Source organism: Drosophila melanogaster, chromosome 2L (genome assembly GCF_000001215.4).
Source record: "Drosophila melanogaster chromosome 2L".
Taxonomy (NCBI): domain Eukaryota; kingdom Metazoa; phylum Arthropoda; class Insecta; order Diptera; family Drosophilidae; genus Drosophila; species Drosophila melanogaster.
Genome location: NT_033779.5, coordinates 8,190,172 through 8,206,086, shown reverse-complemented (window position 1 = coordinate 8,206,086; position 15,915 = coordinate 8,190,172). Strand labels below are relative to the sequence as shown.

The following is a 15,915-nucleotide window of genomic DNA, read 5'->3' as shown; positions in this document are numbered from 1 at the left end:
CTGACAATTGTGCAATTATCTGTTGTGGTTGCTCATTCTAAATAGTTCTTTCATGACAACCTGTCACTTGCTATTGATTGACTTTCTGATTTTCTGAATCCAGAGAGTATTTCGTGGTATGATGGGTGGGAGAAGATCCAACGGAGTAACCAAAGGAACGTCTCAACTTCCGAGTACCCCGCTAAACCCGTGAAGTGAAACTCTAGATGGACCCGATGTCGGTAGTGAATCAATTATTTTTTCATTTACCACCAAAAGGGAGTGTTCAAATTACTTCTATTTTTAAATGTGGCAATGGTAAACTTAGGTGTGTAGTTTACTACACGTTACTTGAGCAATTGATAGTGAATATATAATAATTTCAATATTACAGAAAACCCATAATGTCATATTAATACTAATAACCTTTTAACATATGTGTTTTTAAAATTGTTCGAATAATAGCGGATAACAACAGTTGAGTATTTTTTCATCTGAATGCAACTAGCTGCTCCAAACTTCCGTTAATAGCTCCATTAGCTGATCGAATGGCCAAGTAACCACTTACATTGACATAATACATTGTGAGGATTACAAAAGCAACGAAGCTTTCTCTCCCACCTAATCTTGCCAAAGCCCCCACACATTTACAACACTCGCTCTTTTACTCTCTCTATACGCAATGGCAAGATAAATGGTTGGGAGAGGGAGCTTTTCGAGCGCAGTATTAAGGGGTATATTATGTTCATGTTACAAATAATACTTTTATCCAGAAAATATCAGTTGTATTCCCAATACTTGAGTCATTTATACATTTAGTTTTATTTATACATTTTATTTTTATTCTGTTCCGTTGTTCCTATGTTAAATATGAGGTAATGGGTATACTTTGATCGGTACTCTCCATTCTAGCTGTCCCACTTGTTTTTGTCGAGCAGCTGGCCTAGTGGCTTTTATTTTCGACCCGCTCGCAGACATCAGTTGCAGTTCGGAAGCGGAATCGGTTGATGTTGTTGCTCCGATTCGGACGTGGAATATTTCGCTTTTGTACACTCGTATTTTCGACTTCAAAGAATCGGGCAAAAGCGCACAGAACAGACCTGAAAAACTTTTCCGTGCGTTTCCGAGTTTTGTTTTAATGTGTTCCATGTGATTAACTTTGTACGTTTATAGAACCCTTTTTTAAAAACCAATGGAAATACACGGAATCCGTTGACCCTTTTTGCCACAAGAAAATTTTCATTACGTTTCGCAGAATTTGTTGGTAGTTTGCTCTTTCTGGCCGTTTATCGTGCGTTGCTTTGCTGTTGATTTTCGTGAGGGACGCGCAATTTTCCATTCACCTCCGCTGCTCCAGTTACGGAAGCCACCCCCACCATTGTAAAGCCTAGCGTTTGCCGGTCCCCAACAATATGGAAGCGGTACGTATTTTGCACATTTCGCCGGTTCCAAACATTAAGAGCTATTTAGGAACTTTGGAGCGGGGGACACGGCATTTGGGTTACAAAGTCCAAGTCCAGGGCGATAATGCTGCTGCTGCTCGAGATATTGCGTAAAAGGTTGAAGTCTCTTCTCTGAGATTCGATCGGCTCCGATTGATCATCCAGTCAATGAACCTAAATGGCAGACGAAAAATTAGTATTTTATGCTAAACACCGTCTGCATCATTAGATAGGAACTAAGAAAGTAAAAGAAAATTGGGAGTATTAAAAATATATTAATTTTGCTAATAACAAAAGATTCATAATCTAGAAAACCAAAGCTGGATAATGTCAAAGTCACCAGAACGAGTTATCTTGCCAAATATGCATTTGATAATAACGCGAAATCATATTAATAAAATGTTTTGTAATTTTGAAGCGATTGCTAAACATGTTAAATAAATAATACATGGGGAAAAGGGTTAAAGTCTCTAGTCCGTAGAGATTGATGAATAATAAGCAGGCACCTGCTGATAAGACCTGGTTCCCATAACTTCACATGGACATGGACATTGTGGTTGTAGGGACTTAAGTACCACTTTTAATAATATGATTAAGCCATGGCATTTTGGACGAGCGAAACAAACTGTTTAAAAGCAGATAAAAATGTATTGTGGAGTAATACATAAATAAACAAAGCGAGATAATTGTAATTAGCATGTATTTGCTAACTTTTTATACCTAGCTTTTAAGAAAATCTCTTACCGTACACAGTTGGTACTTTAAAAGCAAGAGTCTCATTTTCATTTTATGACCCATTTAAGACAAACTACAGCAATTACAAGTATATTGGCCACAGACCCAGACGTGCGATGATTATATGAATTCTGAGTTCATTTCGCACACTTGTTCTTACAAAAGAAACAAATTAAGTTTCTGAACTTTAAAACCACCTGATAGAGATTGTCACTGCCAAGGAGAATCACAACAAACTTTAAACTAAATCATATAAAGATCATAAACTGACCCAAAATTAACTCTTTTTCTTAGGTGGCAAAGAAGGGCATGGAGAACTACAGATTTGGCAGTGTGGACTATGCCGTTTTCCTGGGCATGATCGTATTATCCACCAGCACGGGCATCTATTTCGGGTGCATCAAGTGAGTGACCTTTAAACAAATCCTCGGAATATTGCCAAACAATTGTTGTAATTACAGGAAGAGCAAGGTGAAGCTCGAGGAGGCGGAACCCACTCTGCCGACGACCACGCCAAAAAGGCGGAAACACGATTTCGGATCGGAGAAGATGAGCGAGTATCTGCTAGGGTCACGCAATCTGAAAGTTTTCCCCGTTGCCATGAGCCTGATAGCCAGGTAGAGTTGGCGATGCGATCCCGCACCTCCAAATATGCCTGTACAATCTGTTCCCTTTTATTTCCAGCTATATATCGGGCGTTACCATACTGGGCACAACCTCTGAGATCTACAATTATGGCACGCAATATTGGTTTATAGCCATAGCAATAATGCTCCAAGGTATTGCCGTCTCCTACGTCTACATACCAGTGTTCTCGGCTCTTCAAGTAGGCTCTTCCTATGAGGTACGATACTCGTAAATTCTATAAACTGATTTATACATTTACAATCTAATGGGTCAATAAGCTTATGCTAACAGTAAAAGTAATAACGTCCAGAACGCAACCAAAAATGTAAATTGGGTTTTAACGGAAATATTAATTTAGCTATAAAATACTCACCATTTCTTTCAATGACGAGTTAGTTAAAATAAAGATAGACAAGTTCATCTGTAGTGGTTGCTGATAAGAATGACAAACTTTCTAAGATGTTTCCGTCTTCCCCCTTTCGCTCCGTCACTTTTGTCCAATCAATGAACGGAGGACGTAGTGAACACTTTAATTAACTGGGAATCGGAGACCACCCTCCCCTCAAGTGGAATTTCTTGGACTTTGCACTCGCCCACTTGTTGCGACTTTTTTCTGGGTTCCAGCGGTTCGATATGATTAATTGCAATGTGGTTTTCTGCCACTTGACAATTGTGTCGAGCAATTAGTTTTCGTTTTCGGTCTTTATGACGTTAGTTTTCGAATCCTAAACGCAAGTCATTTGAATTATGAAATATAATATTGCTTTCAGTACTTGGAGATGCGCTTTCATTCGGTCGTACGAAGTATTGCATCCTTTATGTTTATTCTGGATGAGGTAAGTCAAAGATAATATTTGGACTGCAATGTTGTAATAATTGTCGATCCAATTTTAGATTCTGTTTCTGCCTTTCATTGTGTATGTACCAGCTATAGCTCTGAATCAGGGTAAGCCGCATTTGTTAATTGTTTGAAACACAACTTTAATCTTTCGATAATCTTGCAGTATCGGGCATTAATCTCCATGTGATTGCAGTGGTAATTGTGGTCGTGTGTGTTTTCTACACCTTTGTCGTAAGTTTTAGAGAGTTTCATACGTATGTTTTTATACTAATGGCGCCTATTTTCAGGGAGGAATCAAAGCAGTGGTCCACACAGATGCTTGGCAGGTGCTGGTCATGTTCCTTTCCGTTCTTGCTGTGGCTATTTTGGCCACTGTCTATGCAAATGGCTTGAATGTCCTTTTCGATGATGCTGCCAAAGGTGGCCGATTGATCTTTAACAATACAAACCCATCGCCTTATGTAAGGCACACTGTTTGGAGCGTCCTAATCGGGGGATTCTCCTACTGGACCTCATTCAATGCCGTCAACCAGACCATGGTCCAGCGATACATGTCTCTTCCATCGCTCAAGAAGGCTCGTGCTTCCATGGCCATTTTTACAATTGGCGTGGCTGCCTTCGTCTCTGTTTGTTGTTATGTGGGACTGCTAATCTATGAGATGTACAAAGATTGTGATCCTCTGAGTGCGGGACTAATAACAGTGAGTAAATAATAAATTGTTTTTGAACTTTACTTACGTTTATTTCCTTGCAGCACGACGATCAGCTACTGCCGCTCTTTGTCGTTCAGAGTGTGGGTCATATCTATGGTATGTCTGGTTTGTTTATAGCCGGCATATTTGGAGCTGCCTTGAGCTCCCTTTCTGTGGTTCTGAACTCAACGTCCTTGGTAATCCTGGAGGATATAGTTCGCGGCTGCTTCAAGATGCAACCAAGTGAAAGAGCCTCCACCATTCTGGTAAAGTCAACTGTTATAGTTCTTGGCTTTGTGGCCCTATCACTGGTATTTGTCCTGGAACAACTGAGTGGAATCCTGAGCATTTGCACTTCAATGACGGCCATCGCAGCTGGAACCACTTTTGGCCTGTTTACCCTGGGAATGCTCGTTCCCTGGGCCAATACTGTAGGCACTGCTGTGGGCGGAATTGCAAGTGCTCTGCTCGCCGGGTGGATATCCTTTGGAACGCAGTTTACCATCGCAGCGGGTGAATTGAATTCTCAAAAGCTTCCCGTATCCGTGGAGGGATGTGTGGGCAATGTAACGCTTCGGGAAAATATATGGGTAGATGAGGAGCAAGTTTTTCCACTGTACCGACTGTCCTACCACTGGATAAATCCCATTGGTGTGGCCACAGTCATTGTGGTAGGTGCACTAGTCTCCCTTGTGACCAAACCCACAAATATGAAAACACTAGATCCGGATCTAATATCACCAGTGATTCACAGGTAATTTTTGTAACCACATGTTTAACCTCTGTTATTAAACCCATTTTTTCTTCTAGATTCCTTCCAAAAGAATGCTTTAGTGGTCGCAATCTCCATGCGCAGGCGCACAAAAACCTCTTAAACGTATCCTAAAATAGACGAACCAGAACTTCCTGTGCCAAACTAATGGAATTGATGGCATTGAATTCCACACCCTGTTTTGTTAGCATAGTTTGTAGTTGTAGTTGCTTTGTGGTAGTTACCTTATAGATAGCCTAGTCTAGTACAATGTGATCCAGATATTGGAAGACATAAACCGAAGTACAGGAACCTATGAATCTGCATCTCAGAATACAGAGTGCACAATCATTAACGTTATATAGTAAATGTATTATAATATAGCTTTATTTAATTGTTCTGTTTGTATCCGTTCTTTACTTTCCAGCCTTTGTTCAAGCATTATTTTTTTGGCATTTTCGATTTGTAGTCAGCAGACTGTGTCTCATTATGTATTCCGTTTGACTTTACAAGCATAATGTCTGTGATAAATTCAATAAATAGATCATACATACTATCCGAATTTTGTACACCTAGAATATAGTTAAGCGGTTGCAAAGCAGCAGGAATGATATGACCTCTGTCTGGATCTGGATCTGGGATCTGAGTCTGGAATCTGGCGTATCTAGTCTAAACTAAGCCCCAATCAGGCGTAAATCACAAAAGAGGATATGCCTTGTATAGGCATGCTTATACATACTAATTAACCTTCCGATGATCTACAGCCGACGACTGTCTTCTGCTTTGGATGCACTTTCGTAGCTGGAACCCGATGACAATTAGGCAAAGAATGCCAGCACTCAGATAGCTATTGAAGACAAACTGCTGTGGCAGCATTTTGCACTTGGAAACCACATAGTCATCGGGGGTTATAGTGGCCTAAAAGTTATGGCATGTTAGTACAAGTTCGAAGGGCTAACAATCGTAAGAGCAAATATAATACTCACCAGCATAAAGCTGGGATTAACTTTGTTTCGCCAGCTGAATGAGGCCACCGTGTACTCATCGATGCCCAGTCGATTTACACTGTGACAGAAGTGATGTGAATGACCGGCGAATGCCAGCCTTGGCTTAAGCAGCTCTCCCAGCATATCCGTGGCATCCTTGGAGAGCACATGAAACCGCTCTCGGAACGCCTCGATGTACGGAGCATCGTGCTCCTCGCACATGGTATCCGAAATGCGGTAGGTGGGAAAGTGCTGCAATAGAATTGGCTGGCTGTACGGGTGCCGCCTGGTGCGAGCGCACTCCGCCTCTAGTGGATACTTCATGCAGTACAAAGTCCTCGAAATGTTTTTCAACTGATCCTCGGCCTGGGTGCAAAACATGCAACCATCACCTTCCATAGCCATCGAATTTATCACCACAAAATGGATTTGTTTAATGGTGTACAAATTGACCGAGGAGTTGTTCAGATAACTCTCAAAACGCGACATAAAGAAGGGATGCATTCTGGAAAACACACAAGAGCGCGGTTTAACAAATATCAGGGAATACACATAGTCTCTTATTGACTTACTTGTAATGGAAGCCCACGTCATGATTTCCCGCGACACTGATGAGCGGAATTCCCGGTGGTAGGTGGAACATCTTCAGGTAGCGCCACACATATTCCTGGAACTGCTTGTCGCTGACCATGTCGCCCTCGTCGAACAAATCGCCCAAGACGAAGACCACGTCGGGCTGGAACAGACGTGATGCCGCCTGAAAGGCCCGCGTCATGTGCCACTCCCGGTAGAGCTTGTCCAGCCAGTGACCACGATGCGGTCCCAGCAGATGCGGATCCGCTAGAATCATTGCCCTAAGCGGATCGTCCACATACTTCTTTCGCTTTATCTCCGGCCACTTGCACTTTTGCAGCACCACAAAGTCCGCCACATATTCGCAGAAGATCAGGGCGCACAGCACGATCACAAAGCAGGCATAAAGAAAGCGCATTTCAGGATTTCTCACCGGCTAAAAAAATAATAACAAATTTATTCTAGAGCTGAAAAACCATCAGCGATAGTATCGTTTTAAACGAGTAAACGGCCCGATATAAATTTAAAATATTCGATAAATTAAACAGTGCTGTCAAGCGGCTGTCGGTTGACTAACAAATTGGCGCCTCATTTCAAAGTTGGTTACTAAAATTGTAAATTGGAAAAATTATGAAGCATTATGGCTTATATATAATTTCCTTTATTTGGAATAGGTATTGTGCATTGCATGCTGCTTACAGGCTAACTAGAAGAGATCGTAAAAATAGTTTAGGCCTTGGCCAAGTTCCCAGATTGAAATGCCAGTGCCCAGTTCCTGGGCGAGCTTTATTCGCTCGTTTATGGAATAGAGAGTGGGATAAAAGACAATGTGGCGACCGTCATCGTTTCTGAAAGTAATGATATTCATCATCTTCGCCTTACACTCTGCATACGCTGCAGTAGAAAACTCACTTGATTTCAAAGAAATTTTCCACATCCCGCTCATCGTAAGTTAGGTGCTTCTTCACATGCCTGACTAGATCCAAGTACTGGGAGAAGGTGATGGGTCCACCTCCATCGGGCGTGTAATCATTCCCGTACATATTCAGTCCCAACAGAATTTTAGCCCTCTTAGCCGTCATATCAGCGCAACCTTCTGGAGCTATTGTCTCCACAGCCTTACGGACGAAATATAATGGTGCATTTGCTCCGGGACGCTGCACGCTGGAGAAGTCGTAAGTCATCAGAGAGAAGGCGTATATGTGCTTGAACAGCTTGTCCATGTGCTTTTCTCCAAAAAGGTGGCCTGTTTCCTTGCGGAATGGAGGAATGACCAAAATGAGTCGCAGCTGTTGCTTTTGTAGTTCTTTGGCTAAGTGACGTAAAAGAAATTTAAATTATTAATAACAAACAAAGGGTTACAACGCATTAAGCTCACCCATTTGCAAAACCAGTGTGTACAGAATTTTGTCATCTATGCGTCCAGCTAGCTGGGACCACACCTCCAGGACGAGTCCATCGAAGCCATTATCCTTGCAGCACTTGATCAGCACGTCGTTGACTTTCGTCCTCTCCTGGGCGTCGCTAAGCAAGAGCTTAATGTCCCGATCAGTGAAGTGATCGAATATAAAACGGGGAAACACTGAAATCCAAGGAAAGTGAGTTTAGACTAACGCCAGCGGGTATCATTTTCTCATACCTTTAACCGTTCGCTGATTGTGCACCTGTTTACCCTTTCTCCGGACATCGGTTAGCCAACCCGCATCGATGTCATGGGTTCCGGCTACGGCATAACGATCTCCCTGCTTAACAATCTGCAGCCAAACCGGCGAGATAATGTCGAACTTCTTGGCAAATATCTTAGCCACATCATAGCCATGCGAGTTCCACTACAAGCAAAGCAAACAATAGATTAATACACATGCACAAAATGTGGGAGTACGTCCTCTGCTTACTGGAGTCACATAGCCCAAGGTGGTGCCATTGAAGCGTCGCAATCCCGTCTCCTTGAAGTACCCGCGATGATTGCTCACGATATCCTTGGCCAGGGGCTCGGGACTAACCAAGCCCAGATCGAAAACATCTTGGTCTTGCGGACCGCCACGCAGAGCACTCTCCTTGGTCTTGCTCTTCGATTTGTGGCTGTCCGGGGCGAGGGTTCCGCGGACGGTGGTCAGCAGTAGAAGCAGGAGAGCGACGCGGAGCAGGAGCGCATCAGGCGCACGCATTTCGACAGAAGGACAATCAGGACCACAGCATAAATCGCACAAAAACAAATCGCATACAAAAAAAAAGCCGGCAGCAAAGTGACCATAGCGTACACTAAACGGCAAACGGCATCAGACACTCTAAATGGTCACCCTAAATTGGTAAATAGCAGTGTGCTTCAGAAATTATTACTTGGACTTGACTTAACATTATATTTGATATATTTTATTTTATTATTTATAAGCTTAAAATTATATCACCGAATTATTTCAACTTCAAACAATAACGAGAACTTAATATGTTTCTTAAATTGCGCATCCGATTTAAATCACCCGCTCTGCCTTTAACGATTGGTCTTCAACAATCGATTTTAGCTTAGAGCATTGCCAGATCGCAATGAAAAGCTGCTCAGCTGTTAGAAGCGTTTGACTTTTTTTTGACTTTGATACATTTTCTTAAGCGCAATTGCAATATAATTTGCAATTGCTGAAGAAACAATGCGCGATGTGCCGAAATCGTAAGTATGAAAACATCGAAAATAATCCCATATTAATGGCGAGGATATTTCCACTTCCAGTCTCGGTCTCTCGGTCACAACTCCAGGCGGCAGTTCGGGTGCTCCGGACAGTGGTCGCCACAACAGCTTGGAGGAGATCAATCTGGACCAGTTCCTGAAAACGTCCAACTACGAGGACACGGTGAAGCAGCTGGACATCTACTATGGCATTGGTGAGGATTTATATAACCTTGGAGTCGTCTGTGGGGCGGCCAATTGAGCACCAATTGACGGCGTCTATTAATAAGCATCGCACATCGCGAAATGTCGACGCCCCACACTTGATTGTAAACAGAATCGTTTGTTTATTTGCATAGCCAATTAAGACGCGATAACCGGGTGAATCTAACACTTTCTCTTCCCTCAGTCAAGCGTCAACTGCTGCGATACCAGAGTCCCATCACCGGTTTGTTTCCGGTGATGAGCACCGACCAGGTGGTGGGATCGGTGCGGGACAGTGTGTATTGCGCATCCGCCGTGTGGAGCTTGTACCAGGCGTACAGACGGATCGACGATGACCGCGGAAAGTCCTACGAACTGGGCCAGAGCACTGTGAAGTGCATGCGAGGCATTCTTGAGTGCTGGGTCAAGCAGGCATCGCGGGTGGAGCTCTTTAAGCAGCGCCAGTCCAATCAGCACGCACTGCATAGCAAATTCCAGCTGCACACCGGAGAGAAGATATATCCGGATGAGTTTTACAATCACCTACAGATAGATTGCGTGAGTTCTAGGGGATTTCTTATCGAAGAGTTTTAAAATGCATTGAACTTCTCCTCCTAGGTTTCTCTCTATCTGTTGTTCCTCGTCCAGATGATAACCTCTGGCCTGCAGATCATTTACACCCACGACGAGGTGGCCTTTGTCCAGAATCTAGTGTACTATGTGGAGCGCGCCTATCGTACGCCCGACTTTGGCATGTGGGAGCGGGGCTCTAAATATAACAATGGCACCCCGGAGATCCATGCCTCCTCCATTGGCATGGCTAAGTCCGCCTTGGAGGCCATTAACGGGTGCAATCTGTTCGGCGAGAAAGGAGCTTCATGGAGCGTTGTCTATGTGGACATTGATGCCCACAACCGGAATCGCAGTATTTTCGAAACCATGCTGCCCAGGGAATCAAGCTCAAAGGTTGTGCTAAAATATTTTACTTGTAGTTTGCATCATTTAATTAAAGTTTCAACTTTTAGGGAGTTGATGCTTCACTGCTTCTCACCCTTTCTTTCCCAGCCTTTGCCTCGCATGAAGATCGCCTGGTGGAGCAGACCAAACAAAATGTTGTAAATCGTTTGCGCTGCAAAATGGGCTTTAAGCGCTTCACCCGTGATGGATTCCTCAGCAAAAACGAGGACAAATCGCGACGCTATTATCACTCTGGCGAGCTAAAGGAATTCGAAGGCCTGGAATGTGAATGGCCGCTCTTTTTCATAGCCATGATTATCGATGGCGTGTTCAAGAATAACAATGAACAAATTGAAGAGTTCCAAAACGATTTGAGGCGCTGTTTGCGTACTGATGTCAATGGAGATCCCGTAGTGACCATGTACTATGCGCCGGATGGAGATGGCTCCTACATGCGTGCTCCATCGCAATCGCTGTTCCTCTGGGGGCAGTCCTTCTTTATCATAGCCCAGCTGCTGACCGCAGGACTCCTACACATCAATGAACTGGATCCAATCCGCCGCTACTTGCCAAGCTATAATCGGCCTAGAAGGGCGGGTCGTTATTCGGCTTTCCAGGTGAGTTGGAATCGGGATTCTTGGAGGGCACTAAGCGCTATGAAGTGTTTTCTTAAATTGTTAACCAATGGCAAAGCATTCTGGATCACAATAGGTTAAACATCGTTATTTCTGAAAGATGAAAGAAGTTAAGAAACTATGATTTCTCCTTTTGCCATTGGAAAGACATTTCATAGCGTCGGTTTAAAAGGGTTCCTACTTGCCTATATGGGAGTTTTCGCTTCTGCCGCCGCTGCCGCTGATGAGTTTTGTGTGTCTGCCGTGTGTGTCTGCGTTCGATCTCAATTGGAATACTTTACACATAAGTTGTTTTTTGCCTAAGTACATTAGATGGGTTTAGTTTATAATTGGCTCTTGATATTTAATTCTATATACATCTATTCATTCTCTACTACCAACCACTACCCAATACTACTGCTACCACACGTCTATATATCCAAAATGATCAAAATCAAATCCCAAATTGTATTATAATTGGTTTCGTAAAAACAGGGCAAAGCTATTGACGAAAAACACAAAGTAAGTAGATGCCCTGCTGTACCAACATATTTTATTGATTTCTAAATTCAAAATTATCTAAAACCTAAATTATGCGTATGTGTACAAACTAAATTTTGCTTTTTAAGACCACAGACACATTAGCACAAAAGATCACTACCTAGTTTACATTGTGGCTTTTCATGTTCGGCAAGACACACTGATCGAAAATATATAACTATGACACGCTTTACGATCAAATCAAATCACACACACCTACACTATAGAAATGATTATTTGCCTATTTTCAGTATAAATTATTATTTCTGTATTCCCGTTTTATTTGTATATAGTGAACAAATTCTTTTTGGTATCTAAATCAAAAGTTTTCTCTCTACTCTTTTCGGTTTCTTTTCCTCCTTATATACCTATCAATATACTGCATATTTTGTTTAAAAAATGAACATAAACACACGCTCTATAGGCTAAACCGGGCACTGTAAGTAATTGTCACCAGATTTTGGGTTTATTTACGTAGTTTGCAGTTCCTAATTTATTATGTAATTAACCCAATGGCCGCATAAGCTTGATTTGGCTTGATGTTTCAAAAAGGTGCTAACATTGGGAATTCGCCTTAAAATGTTCTAAAATATGATCACGCCTTCCAATGTGCAATGCATTCTTAATTTCAAATGTTTTTCGGGGCAGCGATTACAAATAAAATGCCAAGAGACAGCAGCTTTGCTTGAGCCCTTAGAAAATGTTAACAACTAATTAACTGCCATTGCTAAATATCCATATGCTCCTCAACTAAAAATTCTGCATTGTGAATAAAGAAACCACGCATACCTATAATATTGGATGACAAAAAGGTAATTTTTGGGTCGAAATTTTTTGGTTTTGACAGGCTCTCTTAATTTTGATAGGGAACTCTAATCGGCAAAAATATATCAATTGGAAATATCCTAAAAAAAACGTATGATACATTTTTCCAAATTCAATCCCAAATTTACTAATGGGGGTTTCAAATTGTAAGATATTATAAAATTCTAATATTTGTTTGGCATGTTAATATACTCCAACTGTTACTTAAACTCTCCCAAATCCCGCACTCTTATCCCTCTGCTAGTATTTCCCTGATCCTTTCTTCAATTTATGTTTACCTTTGTGTGTTTTTGCATTTTGGCATCTGGCTAGTACAAATTTTCTTGTCATGTGATTAAAACCCAAGAATATTGAATTGGCCTCATGCATCCTAACATATAATATTGTTCGAAAATGCCTCTTCTCATAATACCTTGGTAATCCTTACAGGGCACAGCCACTGATCTTGTGGTGCAGATTGTCCTGATTGCCGAGTCCATGCGACTGCAGGCTATGATGGCCACCTATGGCATTCAAACACAAACCCCCCATGAGGTAAGTCCGGTCACAGATCTCATATTTTTAAAGTTCTACTTACACATTATTTTTTATTAGGTGGAACCTGTGCAAATCTGGAGCTCTACAGAGCTCATTAAAGTATATCAACATCTCGGAGTTAACAACAAGGTTGGCCTGTCCGGTCGTCCATGCAGACCGGTGGGTTCTTTGGGCACCAGCAAGGTGTATCGCATCTGCGGCATGACCGTCCTCTGCTATCCACTAATCTTTGAGGTCTCCGACTTTTATCTCTACCGGGACATGGCTCTACTTATCGATGACATCAAGACAGAGCTACAGTTTGTGGGCAAGTACTGGCGGCTATCGGGCAGACCTACAGTTTGTCTGCTTATTCGCGAGGAGCACATGCGTGATCCGCAGTTTAAGGAGATGCTCGACCTGCTGGCCATGCTCAAAAAGGGCTACTGCGATGGCATGAAAGTTCGCATCGGTCGTCTACAGAATCTGATTAGCAGCTCGTGCATCGAGCATCTTGACTTTATGAACCAAAGTGATCTGACCGACAACGAGAATGCGTTCTCGCAGATAAACCATGAGTATATTGGCTACCAATCGCTAACAGATGTGCCCAAAGCTCTGACATATGTGGAGGAAAAGATTTCTGTTGCGGTTAGTATGCTAGTTGGAACAATATTTAAGATCAATAATTTACATATTTATACATTTTTCAGCACTTCGATACCAAACCCACGCCGGATATCATCAACGCACTACGTAGCACGGATTCCATTTACTGTTTGTGCCAATTGTGGGGTATTATTCTCAACCGCGAGGGTCCTCATTTTGAGGTAAACGGTCTGAACGTAAACACGGCCTTGACGCAGCTATACCATCGCGCTGGTTCCTTGCGCTACTGGCGTGCCGTGCGATACTGTTCCTCTCTTCTTCACCACATTGTGGACTCCATTAGTCCATTTATCACCACTGTGTTGGTGAATGGCAAGGAGCTCACAGTGGGCATCATTGGCCAGAAGGAGACGGTATTCGACAAGCCAATGACGCCGGCGGAGATTCAAAATGTCATGTACACGAGTGTCCAACCCTACGACGTCATCCAGGCAGTGTTGCAGCAGGAAGTGGTTCTGTATTGTGGCCGTTTAATAGCCACCAATCCATCAATGTTTCGTGGCATATTAAAAATTCGCATTGGTTGGGTACTGGAGGCCATGCGCATCTATTTACAAATCTCAGGACAACAGAGCATTGATGTTGACAACCTTTCGCCCTTCCAAGTCCGCATACTTCTTCAGAAAGTCTTAACCGTCAGCGAATGGGCTGTAGAAGAAAAGTAAGTAATACAATATTATGTTATTAGGCCAAGTTTTTAAATATATTTCTTTTAGGCTCACTACCCTACAACGTCGTCAACTGGAGGGATGCTTGTGCCGTGTGCCAAAACATTTTTATAACAAAATCTGGGAAATCCTACAGCGAACCCCTCAAGGCATACTGACCCAGGGGCATCATTTGCCAGCCACGCCCACACTAACCAACATGAGCCGCGGCGAGTTGACCTTCAATCTGCTGGTCGAGGAAACTCTGATTTGCATTGACCGTCCGGAAAGGCGTCAGATAACCGTGGAGCTTTTGTGCATTGTGGCCACCATTCTTAATCGGTAAAAAATACACAATTAGTCAGGATTTTTGAATTTGATTTGATTTTGTTTCAGTAACCCCGAGCTGCACTTTAAGCAAGCTCTAGACTTGGACGGCATCTTGGCGGAAGCGTTCGCAATGTACTGCAAGGACAACAACATACAGCATCAACCAAAACCAGAGCATGAGCAGACCAAAAATGAGGATCTCAAGGCTTTCTATTCGTTGCCATATTCCGAGACCACGGGCTATTTGGCTCGCGCCGCGGTCAACAAGGTTTTGCAGGGTGGCATCTTCTCCACCAATGAAGAGGATGTTCAGCTCGATGGCGATCGTTTGCACGACGACAACTGTAAGGTATCCTAAGCCAAGGAAATCCGGACTTAGATTATGTACATAGCACAGTTTGACATATTTTCGTAGTACTGACCCACCATTAGCTCGAATGTTGTAGCTATTTTATTCTGTTATTCTAATTTAACTTGTCTCTCTCTGTGTCCCTCGCCGTTCGCCTAGTTCTTAATTAAATGTTATGTATATTTTGTTGCAATAATCGAAGGTGTTACATGGTCGAGTGTTTGATTAGTTAATAGGTCAATAACACTGGGGGTGGAAACCCGAGCAACTGAGCCCTAACCTCGCTTAAGGCAAGCCGTATTGATTTTCGCCTCGACTTATGTCACTTGCCCATGGCTATAAAAGCTCTTCACCGATTCCTCACTCGGTTTACTTGACCAGCAGTCGTCGCAATTGAACACCACACCATGCGCGCTCCAGAGTGGATGAGCAATGAAATGGCGCGCCTCACATCAAGGCTCGAGCGCTACAAGCCAACGGGCAGTGGATATAATCGCATCCAGTCGATTCGACTGTCCAAAAGCGTTACCCAAATGCTGAACAATCCAATGCCTCCGGCACCAGCCGCTGCCACCGCCAGATCGCAGCCAGAAAGCTCCTTCACAACGCCGCGACGGCGCGGTGTCCTTAGTCGCACTCAATCGGAATGGGAGGAGGTGTATCCTGTCGTCAAGTTCAATCGTCAAGGGAGCAGCGAGAGCGACATAAGTGAGGATAACGAACTGAGGTTCACCCACTATAGAAACTGTGCCACGCGTATTCCTTGAGTGGATATACCATCTTTAATCTTTTTTGATAATCTATAAATTTGTATCAGAATTAAGTGAAAACAATAAAACAACAAACACTCCAAAAAAATCGAGTTTCTGGTTGGCAAAGTTTTATGGAATCTAATTTTTATAATCCATAATATAATTTCACGATTATAACAGATTAAACTCCAATGTTATAAGACTGAAACGCAGTTACACAATTA

The 15,915-nt window shown here is 42.8% G+C and overlaps 5 protein-coding genes, 2 long non-coding RNA genes and 2 other non-coding genes across 13 annotated transcripts; 5 read left to right on the top strand and 4 right to left on the bottom strand.

Moving 5' to 3' along the window:
- The first annotated feature begins 42 nt into the window (after window positions 1-42).
- lncRNA:CR44121 (long non-coding RNA:CR44121) lies at window positions 43-309 on the top strand. The gene has a single exon (NR_073742.1). It is a non-coding gene; the product is annotated as a long non-coding RNA:CR44121 (long non-coding RNA).
- A 129-nt stretch (window positions 310-438) lies between these two features.
- On the top strand, window positions 439-720 carry lncRNA:CR44120 (long non-coding RNA:CR44120). Its single transcript, NR_073741.1, has one exon. It is a non-coding gene; the product is annotated as a long non-coding RNA:CR44120 (long non-coding RNA).
- A 68-nt stretch (window positions 721-788) lies between these two features.
- Window positions 789-4,530, bottom strand: asRNA:CR44119 (antisense RNA:CR44119). The gene is made up of 3 exons (NR_073740.1): window positions 4,363-4,530; window positions 3,157-4,276; window positions 789-1,595 (listed from the first exon to the last, which is right to left on the bottom strand).
- SLC5A11 (Sodium/solute co-transporter-like 5A11) lies at window positions 955-5,622 on the top strand. Its single transcript, NM_135348.3, has 10 exons — window positions 955-1,400; window positions 2,451-2,560; window positions 2,618-2,773; window positions 2,841-3,000; window positions 3,554-3,619; window positions 3,678-3,729; window positions 3,788-3,855; window positions 3,912-4,325; window positions 4,379-5,070; window positions 5,127-5,622. Exons 1-10 carry the CDS (start codon window positions 1,392-1,394, stop codon window positions 5,200-5,202), a joined length of 1,803 nt encoding a protein of 600 aa, NP_609192.1. The 5' UTR covers window positions 955-1,391; the 3' UTR covers window positions 5,203-5,622.
- PGAP5 (Post-GPI attachment to proteins 5) lies at window positions 5,435-7,205 on the bottom strand. Of its 3 annotated transcripts, none has more exons than NM_001273302.1 (4): window positions 6,626-7,205; window positions 6,054-6,558; window positions 5,807-5,985; window positions 5,435-5,736 (listed from the first exon to the last, which is right to left on the bottom strand). In NM_001273302.1, coding segments are annotated over exons 1-4 (1,104 nt in total). In that variant the 5' UTR covers window positions 7,045-7,205; the 3' UTR covers window positions 5,435-5,735. The 3 variants fall into 3 exon arrangements, with proteins under 3 accessions (NP_001260231.1, NP_609191.1, NP_723359.1); NM_135347.3 differs by having other exon boundaries at window positions 5,435-5,741; window positions 6,626-7,134; NM_164798.3 differs by having other exon boundaries at window positions 5,435-5,985; window positions 6,626-7,134.
- Window positions 7,206-7,273: 68 nt separating this feature from the next.
- Window positions 7,274-8,894, bottom strand: CG8460 (uncharacterized protein). The gene is made up of 5 exons (NM_135346.4): window positions 8,522-8,894; window positions 8,266-8,455; window positions 8,005-8,208; window positions 7,539-7,938; window positions 7,274-7,474 (listed from the first exon to the last, which is right to left on the bottom strand). Exons 1-5 carry the CDS (start codon window positions 8,792-8,794, stop codon window positions 7,333-7,335), a joined length of 1,209 nt encoding a protein of 402 aa, NP_609190.2. The 5' UTR covers window positions 8,795-8,894; the 3' UTR covers window positions 7,274-7,332.
- Window positions 8,895-9,037: 143 nt separating this feature from the next.
- On the bottom strand, window positions 9,038-11,578 carry asRNA:CR44116 (antisense RNA:CR44116). Its single transcript, NR_073739.2, has one exon.
- On the top strand, window positions 9,169-15,279 carry CG8475 (uncharacterized protein). Of its 3 annotated transcripts, NM_001273301.1 has the most exons (11): window positions 9,169-9,291; window positions 9,352-9,503; window positions 9,698-10,050; window positions 10,111-10,458; window positions 10,518-11,066; window positions 12,028-12,042; window positions 12,858-12,962; window positions 13,023-13,595; window positions 13,658-14,274; window positions 14,330-14,602; window positions 14,657-15,279. In NM_001273301.1, exons 1-11 carry the CDS (start codon window positions 9,272-9,274, stop codon window positions 14,946-14,948), a joined length of 3,297 nt encoding a protein of 1,098 aa, NP_001260230.1. In that variant the 5' UTR covers window positions 9,169-9,271; the 3' UTR covers window positions 14,949-15,279. The 3 variants fall into 3 exon arrangements, with proteins under 3 accessions (NP_001260230.1, NP_609189.2, NP_723356.1); NM_135345.3 differs by lacking the exon at window positions 12,028-12,042 and having other exon boundaries at window positions 14,657-15,133; NM_164797.3 differs by having other exon boundaries at window positions 10,518-12,962; window positions 14,657-15,133.
- A 26-nt stretch (window positions 15,280-15,305) lies between these two features.
- Window positions 15,306-15,790, top strand: CG34134 (uncharacterized protein). Its single transcript, NM_001042882.2, has one exon. The coding sequence runs from the start codon at window positions 15,347-15,349 to the stop codon at window positions 15,704-15,706; it is 360 nt and encodes a 119-aa protein (NP_001036347.1). The 5' UTR covers window positions 15,306-15,346; the 3' UTR covers window positions 15,707-15,790.
- The last annotated feature ends 125 nt before the right edge of the window (window positions 15,791-15,915 follow it).

Bases quoted from the DNA above. Each gene is read 5' to 3' on its own strand.
- PGAP5 (NM_135347.3), bottom strand. From the start codon at position 7,044: ATGCGCTTTCTTTATGCCTGCTTTGTGATCGTGCTGTGCGCCCTGATC. The intron at 6,559-6,625 runs GTAAGTCAATAA...TGTGTTTTCCAG, and splicing joins GACGTGGGCTTCCATTACAA to AATGCATCCCTTCTTTATGT. The intron at 5,986-6,053 runs GTGAGTATTATA...CATAACTTTTAG, and splicing joins TTAATCCCAGCTTTATGCTG to GCCACTATAACCCCCGATGA.
- CG8475 (NM_001273301.1), top strand. From the start codon at position 9,272: ATGCGCGATGTGCCGAAATC. The intron at 9,292-9,351 runs GTAAGTATGAAA...TTCCACTTCCAG, and splicing joins ATGCGCGATGTGCCGAAATC to TCTCGGTCTCTCGGTCACAA. The intron at 12,963-13,022 runs GTAAGTCCGGTC...ATTTTTTATTAG, and splicing joins AAACACAAACCCCCCATGAG to GTGGAACCTGTGCAAATCTG.
- SLC5A11 (NM_135348.3), top strand. The intron at 2,774-2,840 runs GTAGAGTTGGCG...TTTTATTTCCAG, and splicing joins GCCATGAGCCTGATAGCCAG to CTATATATCGGGCGTTACCA. The intron at 3,856-3,911 runs GTAAGTTTTAGA...GCCTATTTTCAG, and splicing joins GTGTTTTCTACACCTTTGTC to GGAGGAATCAAAGCAGTGGT.
- CG8460 (NM_135346.4), bottom strand. From the start codon at position 8,794: ATGCGTGCGCCTGATGCGCTCCTGCTCCGCGTCGCTCTCCTGCTTCTA. The intron at 8,209-8,265 runs GTATGAGAAAAT...CTTGGATTTCAG, and splicing joins CAATCAGCGAACGGTTAAAG to TGTTTCCCCGTTTTATATTC. The intron at 7,475-7,538 runs GTGAGTTTTCTA...CATTACTTTCAG, and splicing joins GAAAATTTCTTTGAAATCAA to AAACGATGACGGTCGCCACA.
- CG34134 (NM_001042882.2), top strand. From the start codon at position 15,347: ATGCGCGCTCCAGAGTGGATGAGCAATGAAATGGCGCGCCTCACATCA.